The 19769-nt window shown below is 34.7% G+C and overlaps 7 protein-coding genes and 1 non-coding gene across 8 annotated transcripts; 3 read left to right on the top strand and 5 right to left on the bottom strand.

The window, feature by feature from the left end:
• Positions 1-1896: 1896 nt before the first annotated feature.
• Positions 1897-2646, bottom strand: CCS1 (copper chaperone CCS1; the record flags this gene model as incomplete). Its single annotated transcript, XM_001642410.1, has 1 exon — positions 1897-2646. One exon carries the CDS (start codon positions 2644-2646, stop codon positions 1897-1899), a length of 750 nt encoding a protein of 249 aa, XP_001642460.1.
• A 597-nt stretch (positions 2647-3243) lies between these two features.
• Positions 3244-6129, bottom strand: MNR2 (putative Mg(2+) transporter MNR2; the record flags this gene model as incomplete). Its single annotated transcript, XM_001642409.1, has 1 exon — positions 3244-6129. The coding sequence occupies one exon, from the start codon at positions 6127-6129 to the stop codon at positions 3244-3246; it is 2886 nt and encodes a 961-aa protein (XP_001642459.1).
• A 913-nt stretch (positions 6130-7042) lies between these two features.
• SUB1 (chromatin-binding transcription coactivator SUB1) lies at positions 7043-7924 on the bottom strand (the record flags this gene model as incomplete). The annotated part of the gene is made up of 1 exon (XM_001642408.1): positions 7043-7924. One exon carries the CDS (start codon positions 7922-7924, stop codon positions 7043-7045), a length of 882 nt encoding a protein of 293 aa, XP_001642458.1.
• Positions 7925-9225: 1301 nt separating this feature from the next.
• On the top strand, positions 9226-9810 carry YET2 (Yet2p; the record flags this gene model as incomplete). Its single annotated transcript, XM_001642407.1, has 1 exon — positions 9226-9810. One exon carries the CDS (start codon positions 9226-9228, stop codon positions 9808-9810), a length of 585 nt encoding a protein of 194 aa, XP_001642457.1.
• A 1568-nt stretch (positions 9811-11378) lies between these two features.
• On the top strand, positions 11379-12086 carry Kpol_262p3 (MADS-box domain-containing protein; the record flags this gene model as incomplete). The annotated part of the gene is made up of 1 exon (XM_001642406.1): positions 11379-12086. One exon carries the CDS (start codon positions 11379-11381, stop codon positions 12084-12086), a length of 708 nt encoding a protein of 235 aa, XP_001642456.1.
• Positions 12087-12962: 876 nt separating this feature from the next.
• Kpol_262trna1 lies at positions 12963-13034 on the top strand. The gene has a single exon. It is a non-coding gene; the product is annotated as a tRNA-His (tRNA).
• A 235-nt stretch (positions 13035-13269) lies between these two features.
• On the bottom strand, positions 13270-16581 carry NUP116 (FG-nucleoporin NUP116; the record flags this gene model as incomplete). The annotated part of the gene is made up of 1 exon (XM_001642405.1): positions 13270-16581. The coding sequence occupies one exon, from the start codon at positions 16579-16581 to the stop codon at positions 13270-13272; it is 3312 nt and encodes a 1103-aa protein (XP_001642455.1).
• Positions 16582-17638: 1057 nt separating this feature from the next.
• On the bottom strand, positions 17639-19546 carry ERB1 (ribosome biogenesis protein ERB1; the record flags this gene model as incomplete). The annotated part of the gene is made up of 1 exon (XM_001642404.1): positions 17639-19546. The coding sequence occupies one exon, from the start codon at positions 19544-19546 to the stop codon at positions 17639-17641; it is 1908 nt and encodes a 635-aa protein (XP_001642454.1).
• Between the last annotated feature and the right edge of the window lie 223 nt (positions 19547-19769).

The following is a 19769-nucleotide window of genomic DNA, read 5'->3' as shown; positions in this document are numbered from 1 at the left end:
AGAGACCTATATTTCCATCGGGTGTCATATGCAAAGAATGTTTCTTTCAAGCAATTGGGAGGGTGTGTTCCAGGGAATTTGTAATTTTTTTTTTGGCCGTGTGTGGCCAAAGGGTTTTCCAATTAGGGTTTTTTGAAATTTCAAAATTCCTTTAATTGAAATGCACCAGAAAGCTTTTAATCCAGGAAGGTTCTATTTAAAATAAAAAAATTTTTTTTTCCCAAGGCTCCAAAGTGGCGGGTTGTTAAATTCGATGGAAATGGAAGGTGGTTTGAGTGGTTTTTACAACAAACTGTTTTTTTTTTTTTTGCAAAAATAAGAAATCCCACTACCTTGCTTGGTCCATCTGTTAAAGTTAATTTTACTGGGGTAAATAATTTACAGCAGAGAAAAAGGTGCTTACATTTAATGGATTTCGAACGTGAGATGTACTAGGACAGATGCGGTTGCTGTTACAGTTGCTCTTACAAGAAATTTCAAAATTCAGAGTAGGTTCCTCTTTTGGACTGTGTTGTCCATATATTTCATTCTGTAGAGAGAGGAAACTTGTAAACCCATGTTTTTCACTCAAGTGCTGTTCCAATACACACACTCTCTCACCCACTTCACTATTGATTAAAGCTTAATCAATAGTGAAAAATTATTGCTTAAAGAAACAGATATAGATGGGGATGGATATCTCGTTCCATGCAATTTAATCTCAACCATACAGCTGGACAAGAGAAAGTTGTTCTTCTAGTTGGTTCCTTCCAGTTGTTAGTTAATGGGGTATAAGGGCAATATAGAGATGGATAACACGTATAACCTTTCCCTTGGACTTGAACTTGGTTGTACTGAATCCATTAGATGAGAGTGGTTGAGTAATAAAATTTAGAATTGACGGTATATGTATTGGGCTCGGGATGGGAGCCTGTGTGTACGTACTATTTGTCACAACAAGTAGGTTAAGTAAGGGAAATGGGTATTAATCGTGTTGTGGTTAGGCCCTCTCTCTCTCTCAAGATAAAAATAATTTCAAGAGCCGACTGTGACTATTTTTCTTATATTATATTATATTATATTATGCATACTGATGCTGGAGGCAAGCAATGAAAGAGAGAGAGTGAGTTGCTTGAGCCCGGACAACTTGGGAAACCTCAACAGATGAGAGCCACTTAGAGAATTGCTCTAGGTATTCTCTTCAGTCACTTGTTAGAATTGGTTTTAACGACAGTTGACTTATGGTTGACGTTGGTCTAATTGAACATAACAGTCAAATACAACAGTATATCTCTGTCTGTCCTTTCCATATGATATGATTCTGAGTGTTCATCACAGCCGGTCAAACTGTTTAAGGCTTTGTATACTAGTCTGATTGCATATCGTAGTTTAGTGTAGTTTAGTGTAGTATGGTGTGGTATGTTATGGTATAGTATCGCATGGTATAGTATGGCATGGTATGTTAATTTACGATAATTGCCTGCTGTTAAATTGGAATGGTGGTGGTAAGACTTCATACAGGCTGTCTCCATGCCTCTCGTGCTTGAATTAAAACATCAATATTCAAATCGTTTCTTGTTTTACTCTTTTAGGACACAGGATTCGTTTTAGTGTGGAAAATGATATTTACTACCCGGACAGTTGTGTCTTTATATCCGTCGGATTTAATGGTAGTGTATATTATTAGGTAACTGAAAAGTAATTAATAAATGCATAGTAAATCATAGTCACTAATTTCATTATGAAATTAAGCATCTATATAACAAGTGTCTGTCTCTATTTAATCTTATTTAATCTTATTTATACCAATTCGAATTATATCCAGTACAATATTGCTGGTTTACTGCCAATTATCCTGTCAACAGCAAAAGTATTGGTCTAATTTCTAATCAACAAGATTGGGAAATGTTATACCACCTAGAAATGAATATTATGTTCATGAGCATCTTGACGTTCTTGCCAAACAGTCTTACCACTACATGCACATACTTGTTTGTCATTTTCCCATACTCCTGCACTACGTGCTATTACACCTAATACACCATATTCTGGATTGGTATTGCTCTTCATTGTAATACTACGGCCAATTAATTTCCAAATCGGTATATCATCTTCGCTGAAAAAGCTTTTACCACTGTACAGCTTGTCAACTTTGGATATATCACTTGCATCATTACAAGTCAACATCTGGTTAAATTTGTGCATCATTCCACCAACAGTCTTAAAACCTTTAGAAATATCACCATTTTCATTCACAGTCATGGTATATTGACCAGGATATCTGACACCATTCAAGGTTACGTCAAACAATGTCTTTTTCCCATCGTTTACTTCAACCATACGAACTAGACCTCTTACTCTGGTATTATTCGTGTTTACATTATCACTATCACCTTCAGCGGTCTCTAATATACAAACTGCTGAAGAATTACTACCACCAGCACCACGAATAATTGCATCTTTTTTACACTCTTTCTGTAATGTCTCAATAATTGTAGATGGAGGAATATTACTCTTGATGCTCATAATTTGATTCTCAATATCAAAATTTATTTCCTTATCCTCTGGTAATTTATCCAATGTACTTTTGATATCATTAGCGCAACCTTGACAGTGCATTGCTACAGCATATGTGGCTTCGAAAACTTCGTCTTTGCCAACAGTCATCCTCAATTCTAATTATAAATATAATTCTAATACTTGTTTGATTGATCTGAAAATCTCTATATTAAAATCACCTCCCCTTCTATAAATAACTACCATTCTTTAAATCATCATCATCTAAAAATTGCTTGGCTCTTTAAATACTTTAGTTTTTCTCTTTAAGGCGTTCTTAATTTAACACTCCCTTTGAAAATTTTGCTGACAAATTATGCTATAATTATACTTATACGAACAAAATGACTGTAATTTTAAAATAATGAATAATTAAGAAAGATGTTAATATAATGATACCATTTCATTTAACATTGATAGATGAGATATCAGGATTTATGTATTTCGATTTTACTTTAGATCAAGTAACGTTATATACAAATAGTAAATATGTAAAGATCTTTAAATGCTTGAGTTCATTATTATTACGAATTTCATGTGAATAATAAATTATAAATACATGCACTGTATTTGATTATATCTAGGATGTGGATATCTATTTGGATGCACGGTTTTATGGAGATGATTAATCTGCTTTTATATATAAATATGTAAAAAAAATTATTTCTCTTATTTTGTGTTAGGAATGGGTAATTAGTCTTAGGTTACTTAAAACCCGAACCTTCTCCTTGTATAAACAAAAGCACAGTATGCTAGTCCTATCATGAATGAGAAAATTGAAATAAACCATACTAATGATTCATTTTCTTGACCTGGTACTAAAACATTCATGCCCCATAACCCCGTTATAACATTCATAGGCAAAACAACGGTACCTAAGATTGTGATTTTACCTAATACATCATTCATGTCATTATTGACTTTTGTCATATCAATATTAATTTGAGCCAAGTAATTAGAATGTGATCTACTCAATAATTTCTCGTAATGGTTTAGTGATGATACCATCGTAATAATATGATCTTGGATATCACCAAGAAACATTCCAATTTCTGATCTTGGTGCAACTTCCCATTGTTCGTTGCATCTTTTGGAGAAACCTTTAATAACATCTGCTTTTGACCCTAGTAATCTCAAAATACTCATAACTCTTTTTCTACATTCACCTATTCTTCGTAACATATCACCCTTCTTTTTCCAACCTATAATATTTGCATTTAGTGATGTATAACCTGTGGAATTCGATCTACTTGAAATAGAACTGCTACTGGAACTATACTTACTAAATGTGCTCTTCCTTCTCATTAATGCCAATCTATTTTGTTTGTTATTGATAATTGATTCGTAATCTCCATATCTATTTCTTCTATCTAATAGCGGTTCGATGAAATCATTCTCAGAATCACTAGAATCACTGTCGCTGGAGTCACTGTCGCTAGAATCATCACTATGATGCATTTTCAATATAGCATCTTCAATATCGTATACTTCATCTTCTATTAATTCAATCATTGGTGCAAAGGCATCAGTGATATCATCAATCAAAGCGTATGCAAGCCAGTCCGAAGTAACGTTAAGATAATCCTTTAAAATTCTGGCTCTTCTACGAACATTAATTGGATGAGGTGTAGGTGCAAAGTGAAATGTCAAAACACCGGTTCTAAAAACAATAATATAAACATTCAATGGCTCCAATTCACCTTCACGAGGTTTATGTCTATCACCAGATTTTCTCTTATATCTTTCCTTTTCTTCCTTTTCTCTTTCACTTTTACGACGTCTATAACTTGATGCATCAGAGCTTGAAGCTATTGTTTTATACGCTGAAGACCTGCGGCGCTTACGTAAAAATGATGGTATGATTTTATCTAGTATACCAGATTTCTCTCTGGTAGACGTTTTGTATAAATTTTCATTCTCTAATATTGTTGAAGTTGATAACTCTTGGGATTTTTCCTTTTTGCGACGAGTGGTTCTCTCTGCGACAATATCAAAACTTCTAAAACAAACCAAATAATAATCTTTGAATAATTCCACTTTTTCACGAGCTTCTCCCAAGAAAATATCTTCAGTTGTCAATGGATGGATACCAAATGCCTTACTTAAAACTTTCATCTCCTCTTCCGTTGGGTTTAAAACATCAAGCCAAAATGGAGAAACATCGGCATATTCGGCAATAGGGTTTGATATTCTTGAATTAGTTTTGTACATTTGTGACTGAGAGATATTATTGTTTCCTGCTTGATTGTGTAATTGATTTTGACTTTGTGTGGATAGCATCGATTTGCTTCCAATTGGCGTTAATGAACTACCATCTGCCCTATTGTTCTCATTGGAATAAACTGAGCTTACGAACAAATCTTCGAATTTTTGACCAGTTTGTAGAAGACCTGAAATCGTAGGTGAGTGCACCGTAGACTCTAAATCGACACGAAAATAGGTGAATCTAAAATGTTCTGGATTGCTTGATATAATGTGTGGAGGATATTGAATGTTACGACCTACTAAAAAGTTATCACGCACCTCATTTCTACCATTGGAAGGGCCCTCATCTCTCAGACTTGATTTTCTTGTTTGGTTTTGCAATGCAGCTTTTCTTAAATGCCATGGAGTAATTCTCTTAGGTCTTAGCCTTCCTTCTTTCAAATCCTCAGCTTCATTTACTTTCCTATTTCCCAATTCCGGTACATCAATACTTGTAACAATTGGTTTCGAAAAAAATATCCCTTCACTGGCAGAATCTTCATCACCTTCATCCTCTTCATCGTAGTTAAAATGGAATTCTTCGGCATCTTCGATTGCTTGTCTTCTCAACTTCTCAGTTTCTTCCTTTGAGAACTCTTCTAAAACTTCTACATCAGGCCATACTTTTTGACTCAAAGAATTTACGTCATCTAGAAATAGACAAACATCATCCAAACTAGAGTCATTTGATGATCTTCTTGATGAAGGTCTTGAATTTAATTCTTCCTCATTAGATGTTGCATTGCTATGAGCAAGTGAAGTCGAATGCCTTGATAATCCCAGACCATTCTTTAAGCTTTCATTATCTTTATGAACACTTTTCATTAATGCATCTACATCTATAACTACGTCTCCATTTGCGATCGTTTTTCTTCTTCTTATACGTTCTTCGTTGACCTTATGCATATGTTCCATATTTGACTGGGTTTGATCTAACTGAGAAGATGAGAAATTTGACGAACGAGTTTTATCATAAAAATCTTTTGCATGATAGCTCTTTTCTGTGCTATTACTACTAACTTTTTTTCTATATGGGATGGAATTTGAATTAGCTCTTGGTCTTGGTCTACCTGCCGATGCACTATTAGATTTATTTAATAACATATTATTCAAAGTTGGTCTATGATCAACTAAAACATCATGTTTATCTATTGACATCTTATTGCTTGGAGAATCGTTAACCTCGTGCAACATCCCCCAAGAATCGGCTTGATCAAAGTCATTTATTGGTGAAATATGAGGATTATTGGCAATATGATGATCTTCAATAATATCATTCTCAGAATCAATAGATATATTATCACTATCAGAAGAGGTTAATAATGGACGGTCTTCGTGAAATTCACTCATATTATCAATTTTAAATAATAAATATTGGAAATCTTTCCCCTATATTAATATTTAGTAATATTGATTTTAAAGTAGCCTATATGCTTTGAATTGAATAAAACCTTAAATTTTGAATATATAAAATAATAATTAAGGAAAAACAATAAAAAAAACTGAAATTTCTTAACTATCTGAATGCAAGTATATCAATACACCTATACCTACTACTTCCCTTCTTTAAAATCTCTTCGATAATTTAAAATGTTCTCTCCTTTCACTAGCTACGGATCATCAAATCACCTGGAGTAATACGTTGAGTTGAGATATAAAGCATAAACAACAAATTGTAGAATTTAACAAAAACAATAAAAATATATCGATACCTTTATTGAATCAATAGAAATTAGTTACCATTGAAATCTTTATTGATATCTCTTTTATAATTCAACTAAACTTAACTAACCTTTCGGTTTTATTTAAATCATGATACTTTTTGTCATTTCGATCGATGATGGGATGATTTTAAAAATTGACTAGTATGGTTAGCACGTGATCAATGAGATACCAAGGTCCTTTTACAATACATTAGTTAAAAGTTGATAGTTTGATTACTAATATATGATATAGTATATATCTAAATGCTATGGTACATATTGGTGATACAATTATACGTATACCACGATAGACTTATGTTAATTGTGGAAGGTAAGGGAGATTGAACTCTAACGACAGTGTACTAAAGTAAAATTGTAACGACAGAGGTGCTGAAAAGAAAATAAAACTACAGAAATGAGTGAAATTAATAAAAGAGTGGTTTATTATTAAATGATAATAATTGCAAGTAGTAAACCCGTTTCTCTCTTTTTATTTTTTTTTCGCTTTCTAATTGATTTAACTTTCTTTCTTTCTTTCTTGAAACTGGAGAAGAAAAACCTTATTCTTCTTCACTGACATCATCATCAGCTTTATTCATCTCATCGTCCAAATGTTTTGCGAATTCTTCATCACTTGAATTGTCCTCTTGAGGTTCAATTTGAACAGCTTCTGTGGTTTCGTGCTTGACCTTGACTGCAGTCTCATCGGGTATTTGTTCTGGTACAGATACTGGTTCCGGATCAGGTGTAGCAGCAGCAGCAGAATCAGCAGAAGCAGTAACAACAACAGCAGAATCAGTGGCTGGAGATGTAGATGGTTGTTGAGGAGGAGGAGTAGCAGCTTCTGGGGTCGAATCTTGCTTTTTATTCAAACCTGGAACAACCAAAGTTGCATTAGCTTCACGCTCATCCATATGTTTCTTTTCTTCAGTGATCAATCTTGAAGGTTCCGCAGGTTGCTTCTTGTCACCTTTCAATTTTCTCTTCTTCTCTTTGTGTTCTGAAGCATCATTGCCATTTTCTTTATCCTTGTCTTTCGAAGTCTCGGTATTAACTTCATCTTCATCGTCGGATTCCAATAGGACGGTTTTAGTTCTTGGTCTTTTTGAACCTAGTCTTCTCAATGCCTCATCGATATTCAATCTATGCTTCAAGAATTCATCGTACAGATCTTCAGTCAAAGAGATACCCTTTTTACCAGGTCTCATTTCACCAGTCGAGTTATCTAAATAGTATTCTCTGATATCTATTAAATTGACATTTCTAAACTGTCTGACCGTGACTCTTTTGTTCTTACCGATATCGAAGATGGCATCAGGAGTTCCTAACCCTGCTTGCATTGGGTTTCCAGCATTACCTGGACCAGCATTTCCGGCACCATTACCGGCACCACCAGCTGAATCAGGTCTTCTTCTATTTCTGTATCTATTGTAATAAGACATTTTAAACAATGAAAAATTGTATGGGAGGAGAGAGATTGGGGGGTGGGGGGAGTAGTGAATAAAAAAAAATAAGCTTTATATAAACTAGATTAGCAACAGATACCAGCAAAAGATGAAAAAAAAAATTTTTATTTTATTCCTTGCCTTTTCTCTGCTTTTTATATTCCCAAGTAATATAACTTACCTGAGTTTTGACGATAGCCTTGAAGGTTCCTAAGCAATAGACACTTTCTTCCACTAACGCACACGCACACGCACACAGACAGATATATATATATATAGACTGCAATTAACCCACAGCGATACCTAATCTTGTCTTTTCAATCTCACAAAAGATCTCTAACAAAAGAACTTTTATAATCCTTAACCAGTTTCGAACTTCGAAATCGTTTAACCCAGTCAATTTCTTGTCTAGTCTTCAAACGTTCAGATATCGCACACAGCTGTAAACTTGTACTATATAACTTTTCGAATAACGCTGAACAAAAACGAAACAAGACAAGACAAGACAAGATAGTAATAAAACCCAATAAGTCTCTACAACTAATCAAATATAAAACGTCGAACTTCAAATTTCGAATATCGAATATCAAATATCAAACTTTCAACATCAAATAAACTATAAGAACACTTTTGCTTGCCATGTAAATATCACTTCATCGCTCTATCTCTGTCTGTCTTTAGTTCCTCTCGGTTGAGTTGCTGGCTGTTGTTGGTCTTCTCGTTGCAATTTTTCTTTGATTTTGGCAAATTTGAACGAAATTTTTTGATCCAGACTCAGGGTAACCCTGAATACACTGGGAGCGAAGAGGTTTGTGTGTCGGCGCTACCATATTTTATATGGATATATATATATACATATATATTTACGCAGCCTCCATATCTAATACCAAAGGAACATAGAACTATTCCAGCTGTAGTCCAACCCCCCCCCGTTCATCAACTCTATTACAACTACTACAATAATAATCTTGTTTGTAAACCTGTCTTCTATACCTATTACTTGGGTTTTTTTCATCTTCCTTGCAATGAATAAAATTTAAGGCGTAGTTAAAATGGCTCTCTCTACTCTTTAAGGTACATTCACATTTACATCAGCCGATTCGTTTTGATCTTTCGAAATGAATTGAAATTTTAGCTATATAAGAACAAGAATGTAATAGATCGATCGATATACTTGTACAAATTATATATTATATACATATTATATATTGGACTGGAGTTATACTCTTCACTAGTTTCTTCATTGTTCATTTTTCATTGGCTTCACACTATCTGTACAACACTGTAACACCCTAATTATGAGTATATATTTTACTTTACTATTTGTTGCTTTAACCCTGGAGATGGGTACTTTATTCTTTTTAGTACTACCTTTACCCTTTAGATTGAGGAAATCGATGTGTACTGTATATGACAGACTGTACTACAACCAACAATTCAGAACCGTCGGTGCCATCTTAGGCGTCTTGGTAGGAATGCTATTTGCTGATTCCTGGAAACGTGCAAATGTCCATGTTTCAACCTATCATGATCAAAACTCTAACGAAATGACAAACGATGCAGGCTCACTAATCACACCCGTACAAGTATTGACTTCAAGAGCTTATAACCAACGTAATGTGTATATATCTGGTTTCATCTTATATTTTGTTTTATGCATCATTACAGTGATGAGCATTGTAAGAAGACTGGTTAAATACCAAAGTTTGATAAATGAATCTGACAAAAATATTGATGACGACAGATTATTGCAAGAATTAAAATCAAAAAAGACCTCTCTAGAAGGTCTAAAATCACAAATTGCTAATTTAGAGAAACAGTTTGATCAAACTAATGATGCAAAAAATGAGCCTGTCTCTGAACTAGATAAAAAGGATAATTAAATTAAAGAATTTGACATTTATTAAAAAATACCTCTGATTCTTTCTGGTTTTCCTCTACATATCTATGTGTAGCAATATACATATACCAAAATACATAAGTGAGTAAATAACTAAATATAGTGGGAGTGGTGTCTTTTTAAGAATGACGGATCCCACGTTTGGCTACATTTCTATCGTAATGATATATTCTTTTAATTTCTGAGTCTCTTGTAAAATAGGCAACTATACCTGTGCATGCAATCAATGCCACACCTGTATAACCAGCCAATACAAATGAATCGGTACGTTCTACCTTTCGATAGATCATTCTACCTTGTGTCATAATTTTCGAAAGCATTTGATCCATAACTACCATTGTCACTAGAGTATATTAAATGTGTCTGTATGTTTGTATAACTGCCTGTCAGTGGGTAATATCGTTGAACATCCAAAGGGATAGTGACGGCAGCTAAGAGGTATTAATAATTACAAAAATAACAAATAATTTATATAATATCTAACTAAACTATGAATCAACCCTCATATTTATATATAAATTTATTTTTATTTCCATTCGATGTAAATACAAGAGACAGTTTCCATCTATTTGGTTGATGAGCTATGGTGCTTAGTGGTGACGATGACAGTAAGTTACCTTATTTCTTGGGGATATATATATGTGGATGGTCTCCCCTAAAAAGCATCTCTTAAATTTTTCGAACAAAGGGAAAGGAGTAGAACTAAATATACTTCCCCACACTCTAACCTTTGGTAAATATTAGACAAACCAAACCCTGTCATTAATCAAACCATAGTTTTGAGGTTCGTCAGTCTTTCTCCATTTGCATAAAAAATCTTGTCTCTGGCACCATTGTGTTCTCCCGTCTGTCTGTCTCTTCATGCCATGCCAACTCGACTCCAAAAACATTTGGATCACTTAAAACCTTTTTTGGATTATTTAAGAATCATTCCATCCTGTTAACCCAAAGACTGACATTGTTCAATGCCAAAATATCTAACCATTGGGCTTTACACTTACAGTTGCTCTTACACTTACTTATTGGAAAGAGACGACCCTAAACCACGTGACCTCAATCTTTCGATAAAGTCACATGACCAATGTGGATTGCAGGAAAACACCCCAAATCACTCTAAACGAACATTTCTCCCAGGGGAAAATTGATGAAATATCGAGTTTATCAAAAAGGTCGATTTGATTGATTATTAAAGAAGAACGTAATTGGAATTTATAAATAATAGGTTGAAATTTTGGATGTTTAATGTTATCAAAGATTAGTTGGTAGCAGTTAATAATAGATATTTATATTTTTATTTTATGTTTTTTTAGGTGTGGGAAACTGATTAAATTAGGTTATTCAGTTTAGAGAAAAGGTATAGTTTGTGTTACTAGTGAAACATTTGTATTTCTATATATTTTTTTCCATCTGAAATTTTTCTTCGAATCAATCAACCCAATTATATTTCAATTCGAAGTTAATATAGAAGTGATAAATTAAAGGTCTATCCTAGAGAAAGGTCATATTCGCTTAGGATCACAGTAATAGCGTATACATAGGTTAAATTTTGCAATGTCTGACGTGGACGATATCGATGATTCTACAGGAAATGGTTCCGGTGTTCAACAGAAGGAGAGAAGAAAGATTGAGATTAAGTTTATAGAAAATAAGACAAGACGTCATGTCACTTTTTCTAAGAGGAAACATGGGATTATGAAGAAAGCTTTTGAGTTGTCTGTTCTTACTGGTACTCAAGTTTTGTTGTTAGTTGTCTCGGAAACAGGGTTGGTTTATACTTTTAGTACTCCTAAATTTGAACCTATCGTAACTCAACAGGAAGGTAGAAATTTGATTCAAGCTTGTTTGAACGCTCCAGATGAAGAAGAGGAAGAGGAGAACGATGATCAACAACAACCGCAACAGGGACAACAACAGCAGCAACAACAGCAGCAACAGCAGGTGCAACAGCAGGGACAACAGGGACAACAACAAGTACAACAAGGACAACAAAGCAATGGAGTCCTAGGCGATAGCCAACAGGATATGAAGCAGGATTTAAAACATCATGTAATGACAAATAACAATCTAATACCGCAAGCTGGTATTAATCAAGCTGCAATGAATAGTATACCGAATCAAAATATAGCTCAGCATCAAGGTATATCATTACAACATCCGAACCCTCAAAATTATCAAAACCCATCACAATCATTTTTAAATCAAGATCAAAATGCTGTTTATCAGCAATACTTCCAAGAAACTCAACAGGGGCAATATTAGTAGACCTTTCAACTTTATGTACTTATTTATGTTAGTATACTTTTTTTTGATTTCACCTTTGCCTCAGCTTGTCAACTATTAAAAACTTTAAGGTTTAGTATACTTGTATATTAGTTTATAGTTTCTAAAAACTTTTTTTCCAAGATATTGTCTGACAAATACTCTTCATTCATGTAATCATACATAAATTGTGGAGCGTTTCGTTTATATCTGCAAATTTCAATCAATGCCTAACTGAATCATGCTCCACTTTGGGGGGGACAAACTCGACATGACATGATTTTGGATTCTCTTGAGGTATTTGAAATTGGAGTCAACAATTCTGACAATCCCTGCCCAAGAGGAAAGAATCTCTTAGTATCTATCCCACCCATCATTGAATAGTACTCCTGAACAGATCATCCCTTTGAATCTGAATCATAATTTTTCCAGGTAGACTTTATAAGAATGAAGTTTATAACAAGAAATGTTGCCTTCTGACTTTTTGATGTGATCCAAATAAGGACCGAATCACCTTAAGTAGTAATGTATTCATAGTCCCAAACTTAATGTTTGACACATTTATATTTACCCACCGTAAATCAGCAAATAAATATAAAACGGCTGAAAATTTGAATAAGCTGAATCTCTCCCTTTTTGTAACAAGTTAGATACAACTTCTAACAGATTGCCATTAAAACCAATTGCTATTTCCCCGATTTTACCTCCATATACTTCTAAGATACCTTATTTAGCTTAATCAACTTGACTTTGTTAGAGTATAGAACCTATCCCTAAGTTCAAACATCCCATTGTATACGATATTCTTGCTCGTTTGATTTGCTTTTTCGTTTAGTATGATCAGATTGGTTTTTCAACAGAATCAACAAATTAAGCGCCATCTTAGTATAGTGGTTAGTACACATCGTTGTGGCCGATGAAACCCTGGTTCGATTCTAGGAGATGGCATTTATTTTTTTTATTTGATTTTAATCTAAACAGAATTGTAAAACTGTCAAGTCACAACATCAAGGTTATTACAATAAAGCAAAAATTATATTTTCTGGATTAATTTAACTTTGTTTAATATTATTTTCTTCTTAATTATACATGATGCTATACAGTACGTATTAATTAATATGCATGAGAAACCATAGTTTCAAAAAGATAAATTGGTACTCGCTGTATTCAAGCACTGTTTTCTCTAAGAGCATGCGTTGTCAACAGCAAACACATAAGTACCTGTCTTTGGATCATAACTTTCAAATTTACAGTTTGGCATGGATTTAAATTTCTTGATGTGGTTCTTCACAAGGGCATGATCCGGATTGGTAACTGGTTTTCTTGTTGACTTGTCTAATGGGAAACATTTATAGCATACAATTCTTGCACGCACGTTGAACCCCTTGCCATGGAAACCAGCCTCATTACCAGACTTCACTATACATGCTCGAGGTCTAAATTCTATAATGCCACCACAAATTAAAGTAAGTGGAATATCAGTTAAGTTGACAGGTTCCATGAATTCGATGTATCCATGATCCTTATGGCCAACTACAAAGTTAGTTACCGATGACAATTGGAAAAGTGACATGCTAGCTAATGTATCTAGGGAGGGAGAAATGTAATAGCCATTTTCCATTTGAGTAAAATCTGATCCTTTGACACCTGGTAATTTAGAGATGCCATTTGGCATTAGATCACCTTTCAAATCTGGTCTACTTACTTCTTGCCTTTCATTAAAATCATGATCAACCGATGATGCTTCTGAAAGCTTATTTTCCGTATTTGTTGGTGTTTCTAGAACATTGTCAAAAATTGAACTTCTTACAGAATCTTCATCTTTGAGTAAGGATTTTTCATTGAAAGTAATTCTCTTTATATCTTTATCTGGACTTGTGCTCTTTTCATTCAATAGTGCCTCATTAACCTTTTTCTTGTTTATCAATAGAGTTTTAAATGATTTCCTGTCGGGGTTGAATAATAACTCATCTGCAGTGATCAACGCTTCATCAGTCTCCGGATTGAATAATGAAGAACCAAACTTTACTAATGTAGTTTCATTATCTGATTTATCAGTATTTTGAGGAGCTTTGTCTATTGAAGGAGTAGCATGAGCAATAGAAGCTGATGGTAAAGAACCCTTGCTGAAAAGAGGTTTTGGATTCAATTTATATGCAGTATTTAAAGATGTTGCTTTAGTGTCGGTATTAACCTTCGTGAACCTAGGTTGACTAGGAGCTGTAATAGATTCTGGAATAGTAATTCTGGTAAATAATTCATTAGTTCCGTATGGATTGGTAGTAGAAATACCAGTTTGTTGTTGCATCTGTGAAGCTGTATTTGGTGCGATAGTTGAAACTGGTTTAGCGCCAAATAGACTTCCAGTTCCAGGTGTTTGGAGTGAGGTTGTCGCTGGATTTTGGCCGAAAGTCGATAAAGGAGCCGAAGGTTGGCCTCCGAATAATCCCCCAGTTGCAGCTGGCTTTGAACCAAATAAACCACCAGTATTAGAAGAAACTGAATTTGATTGAGCTGTATTTCCAAATAAACCAGCTCCACCAGGAGCAGGATTGGCACTTTTGCCAAACAAGCCTCCGGCTGAAGCCCCTGATGTAGTTGATCCTTGTGTTTGGCCACCGAATAGTCCAGTACCTGTTGGCTTGGCTCCGAATAGGCCACTCCCTTGGGTAGCAGCTGGTTGTTGTGTGGACGTATTAGCACCAAATAATCCTCCAGTCGTTGATCCAGCAGGTTTCGCTCCAAACAATCCACCTGTTTGTGGTTGAGTACTTTGTCCAAATAATCCACCCGCTTGTTGTTGTGGTTGTGGTTGTTGGCCTTGGTTTACACCTTGACCAAACAGGCCTCCTCCAGTTTGTTGTTGGGTGCTTTGACCGAATAAACCACCTTGTGCTGTACCTGGTCCAGAACCAAAGCTTGTAGTCTGTTGATTTTGGCCAAACAAACCACCAGCGGGCTTAGCACCAAAACCTCCCGCCTGTTGTTGAGTGTTTTGTCCAAATAACCCACCTTGTTGTTGTTGATTCCCTTGACCAAATAATCCTCCTTGCTGTTGACCTTGGTTTTGGGCTTGTCCAAATAAACCTCCTCCACCTTGTTGTTGGGTGCTTTGACCGAATAAACCACCTTGTGCTGTACCTGATCCAGAACCAAAGCTTGTAGTCTGTTGATTTTGGCCAAACAAACCACCAGCGGGCTTAGCACCAAAACCTCCCGCCTGTTGTTGAGTGTTTTGTCCAAATAACCCACCTTGTTGTTGTTGATTCCCTTGACCAAATAATCCTCCTTGCTGTTGACCTTGGTTTTGGGCTTGTCCAAATAAACCTCCCCCACCTTGTTGTTGTTGGGAATTTTGACCATACAGACTTCCAGATTGTTGGTTTTGATTGAATGTATTTGATTGTTGTCCGAATAGACCACCTCCTGAAGCAGGTTTATTGCCAAATAATCCACCTTGCTGTTGACCTTGGTTTTGGGCTTGTCCAAATAAGCCACCTTGTTGTTGTTGAGGATTTTGACCAAATAATCCTCCTTGCTGTTGACCTTGGTTTTGGGCTTGTCCAAATAAACCTCCTCCACCTTGTTGTTGATTGTTTTGGCCAAATAAACCACCTCCAGAAGTATTACTGGCACCAAAGGCATTACCTGTATTAAATGAACTTGATGCTTGATTAGTAGTCTGCCCAAATGAACCTCCTGATTGTTGGTTTGGACTTTGACCAAAGAGACCACCACCTGTAGTACCGCCCATTCCTAACTTTGGGGCATTGGATCCACCAAATGCATTTGCTGTACCACTAGCGTTTCCTCCGAATGAAGAACCAAAACCAGCATTTGTATTAGCTGAGGCAGCAGAACCAAATGAAGGTTTTGATAGTGGGTTTTGTCCAAATAAGCCGCCAGTACCACTACTCACAGGCTGATTTGTATTTGAACCTAACATATTACCAAATCCACCAGCTGAAGTTGTTGCACCAAATTGTGAACCAGCAGTACCTGGAGCATTTGGGTATCTACGGTTCGCTTGATAATCTTGGAACCTTAATTCTTCAAATGAAAAATTTCTATATTCTGGCATACAAGTAATACTTTGAAAATGGTTCATAGTTCCTGTAGTATTATCTTTCTCTTGATATTCAGTAAATGGCTTAAGAGAGGTACCTGCTTGACCACCCATTGCATTTGATGACGCACTGGAGGTTAAAGAATTTGATCCAAAAAGACCACCTTGGTTACTGGGATTAACATTCTGACCGAAGGGAGAATTCATAGTGCCTGAAGTGTTTCCTAAACCAAAAGATGGAGTCATTCCACCAGTGTTGGATTGTCCCGCAGCAGTATTGGAACCAAACGCACCAAACGTAGATTGAGTATTAGTTTGATTCATACCAAATCCAGTTGAAGCCTGTTGTGGTTTCCCGAATTGTGAAACATTGGAACCAAAAGGTCTTGCTCCACCACCACCAAACGTATTATTAGATGCTCCAAACATTGATATTGAGTCAATATTGACGTTCTATGTCTTATCCTTTACACAAAACTTTAACTCCTTCCTATTCCTATTCATTTTATATAATATATTCAATTATATTAAATTTGTTAGTACCCATCTTCTCTTTATGTTGAAAAATATTTTGTTGTCGTTCGAATTTCGAAAAATATTGAATTTCCGGGTAATTTGGTTTTAACATCAGCACGGTCAGCGACAGCAATGCAAGATGATGAATAATGATAGCTATGTTGTGTCTGATTTGAAGCTGGAGTATCTTTCTATAAGTTTTATAAATTATTTATCCTTAACATTGGTTATTATATTATTTGTCGCTATTAATTTGTCTAGATTTTCCCCAACTTCTCCTCTTAAAACAGTGTCAAAAACTGAATTCAGGTGATAGATTTTATGCTTTAAATCATTGGCTAACTTACACTAATTGTAGTTATCATTTTGAAATATAGTAATCATCACATAATCATCAATTATTTCATGTAACCAATTACAATTATTTTAATAAGTCGAATAATTTCTATATATATTTTAATAAGTCAAATAATTTCTATATATATTCCAACAGGTCAATTTGAAAGGAAAAAGAATTCATTGAGGTTATTCCAATTATTTGAGCTCTACAAAGTAATAGAAATGAAATTCCTTTGTACTCTATTAGTTTGATTGGTGTATGTTGAACTACAACGAATTTTCTTCTTTGTATTTCAATTTAATGATTTGGATGAAATTCTAGAAAAAACTTTTGAAATAAGAACCTATATAAATTATTATCAAGAAATAGAACTAAACTATAAAAAATTATCAAATATAATTGTAGATTTTTTAATAATAATTATTAAGATATATGAATTAAATAAATTATACCTTTATTGTACATGGATTGGCATGTAAAATTATTCTATCCTTAGTGATTAATAATACATATGTAAAGTAATTGTTTTTTAGTCTTATAAAATTCTGATGCAGGTTTTGAACAAGTGGTCATCTGGGCTAGAAAAACATACAGATACACACACAGCGTAAAACGACTGAGAAAAAATGATTATGTAGTCCATAGACGAGCTGTATGATCAGCACCTGCAGAGAAAAGCCATGCTTCTTTTGGATGCCAGATAGTATTTAGAACACCTAAATTATTGGTAATTTTATGACCAGTTAATTTTTTCAATGGAACAATCAATGGATTCTTCATCATATCATCGTATACTGTAGCATGGAAGATATGAATGGTACCATCATCTGCAGCAGAGTTAAACAATGGAAGTCTCTTATGGAAGGAGACTGATCTAACGGCTTTTTCATGGTATCTCAATGTTTTGTATGGAGTATTGGATAAGTCCAAATCATGCCATAATACTCTCTTATCGTAAGATGAAGCAATTAAATTATCACCTCTTGGATGGATATCAATATTTGATAACCAACGAGCACCTGGTAATAGTTTCTTTACTAAAACTTGTTGTGATAGGTCATATATTCTAACATATCTTTGAGAACAGACGAAAAGTTGTGGTTTAAATGGATGGAATTTAGCATCAACAATGATACCTTTAGATTTCTTGAATGGTGATTGAGTTAAATGTTTTGATAACTGATGGATTAATACGGAAGTGTGTCCAGAATCAGGTTGAACAGTAACGAAATAGTCACCTTTACGATGCCATGAAATTTTCTTGACAGTTTTTCTACAAGTGATTACAATACTAATATCTTTTTCCAATTGTTTTTGAGATGGCTTATTCCATTGCGCTACTGTCTTCTTAACCGCACCATTAGTGTCTGCATCTTCATTATCGCTACCTTCAACATCTAAGTTGGAAGTTTTAACGTTACCAAAAGTATCGAAACCAAAACCGTTTTCTATATTAGTCTTACCAGCATTTTCAATTTCAAAGCCAAATATTGGTGGAACAATCAGGTAGATATAATCACCAGCTGCCACTGCCAAAATACCAGTTGTTTTATCTGGATTCCATTCAATACTTTCAATATTATCATCAGTATTTTCTGCCTTATCAATCAAAGTAACCTTATAAACTTCTCTACCTGTCAAAATTTCCCAAACTCTGACGGTACCATCGTCAGAACCTGTGGCCAACCATAGACCAGAAGGATCAATAGATAGCGTACGGATTCTTCCTGTATGGCCTGAGTAAACAGTAGAACAACGAATTGGGAACGGTCTCAAATCCTTTGGAGATGGCAATTCTGGAATTAGAGATTCTGGGTCAATGTTTAATTTATTTTTGCGAACACGAGGAGCTAAATACAAATCTAATGATCTTTCGAATCTTTCACGAATAGATTCTGAATAACCTGGGACTTTTCTTAAAGCTGCAAATTTCTGAGGTAAATAATTTTTTTCTCTTTCACTTGGCTCCATGGTTTCCCATTCCTCTCTTTCTTCCTTTGATAATAAGTATTCTTCTGGAGGATTATAACTTTCATCATTAGTTGGAGGAGGTAATTTTGGAGCTCTTAAAGTCATGACATGATCCTCAGATTCCTCTGCATCACCCCATAAATCATAACTAAAGTTTTCAGCCTCTTCCTTTTCTCTTATTTCCTTTAACTTCTTTGGTGGTACAATACGACCTTCTCTAATGGCTCTAACAATTTTCATAACCCTTTGAGCTTCATGTTTTGAAGGAACAAATCTTCTTTTAGGCTCTGGAGCAGCTGTTAAAGGCATGATTTCTTCATGTCTTGTAAACCAATCTATTAATGGTTCATATGGGTTTGTACTTTCATCAGTAGTTTCATTCTTCTGAATTTTAGAGATCAATTCCAATTCTTCTTCAGTCAAATTCAAGCTTGCACCAGAATTTTGATCTAATAAACCAGTCCAACCTTCAGGTAATTCGATTGTATCCAACAATTGATCCAAGGCAGAGCCCTTAGCTGGTCTCATAATTCTTTTACCATTAATATCATAACCAATGTGTGGCATTTCATCATAGGCAGATAATGGTATGTTACCAATAGTATTTTTAGTTTCAACATCACTATCATCACTCTCATACACTGGATTAATATCTGGTTTAATAACTCTTACAGATCCATCTGAATATTTCCCATAAACGTTTGGATCTTCAATATTAACTAATTTAATACCTGATAATTTATCAGTAATAGATTTAGAATCAGTTTCTGAGAAAAGTCAGAACTATATA

This window comes from Vanderwaltozyma polyspora, genomic scaffold (assembly GCF_000150035.1).
Source record: "Vanderwaltozyma polyspora DSM 70294 KpolScaffold262 genomic scaffold, whole genome shotgun sequence".
NCBI lineage: Eukaryota > Fungi > Ascomycota > Saccharomycetes > Saccharomycetales > Saccharomycetaceae > Vanderwaltozyma > Vanderwaltozyma polyspora.
Note: the sequence above shows the minus strand (reverse complement) of the source record. Positions and strands in the feature narration are given on the sequence as shown.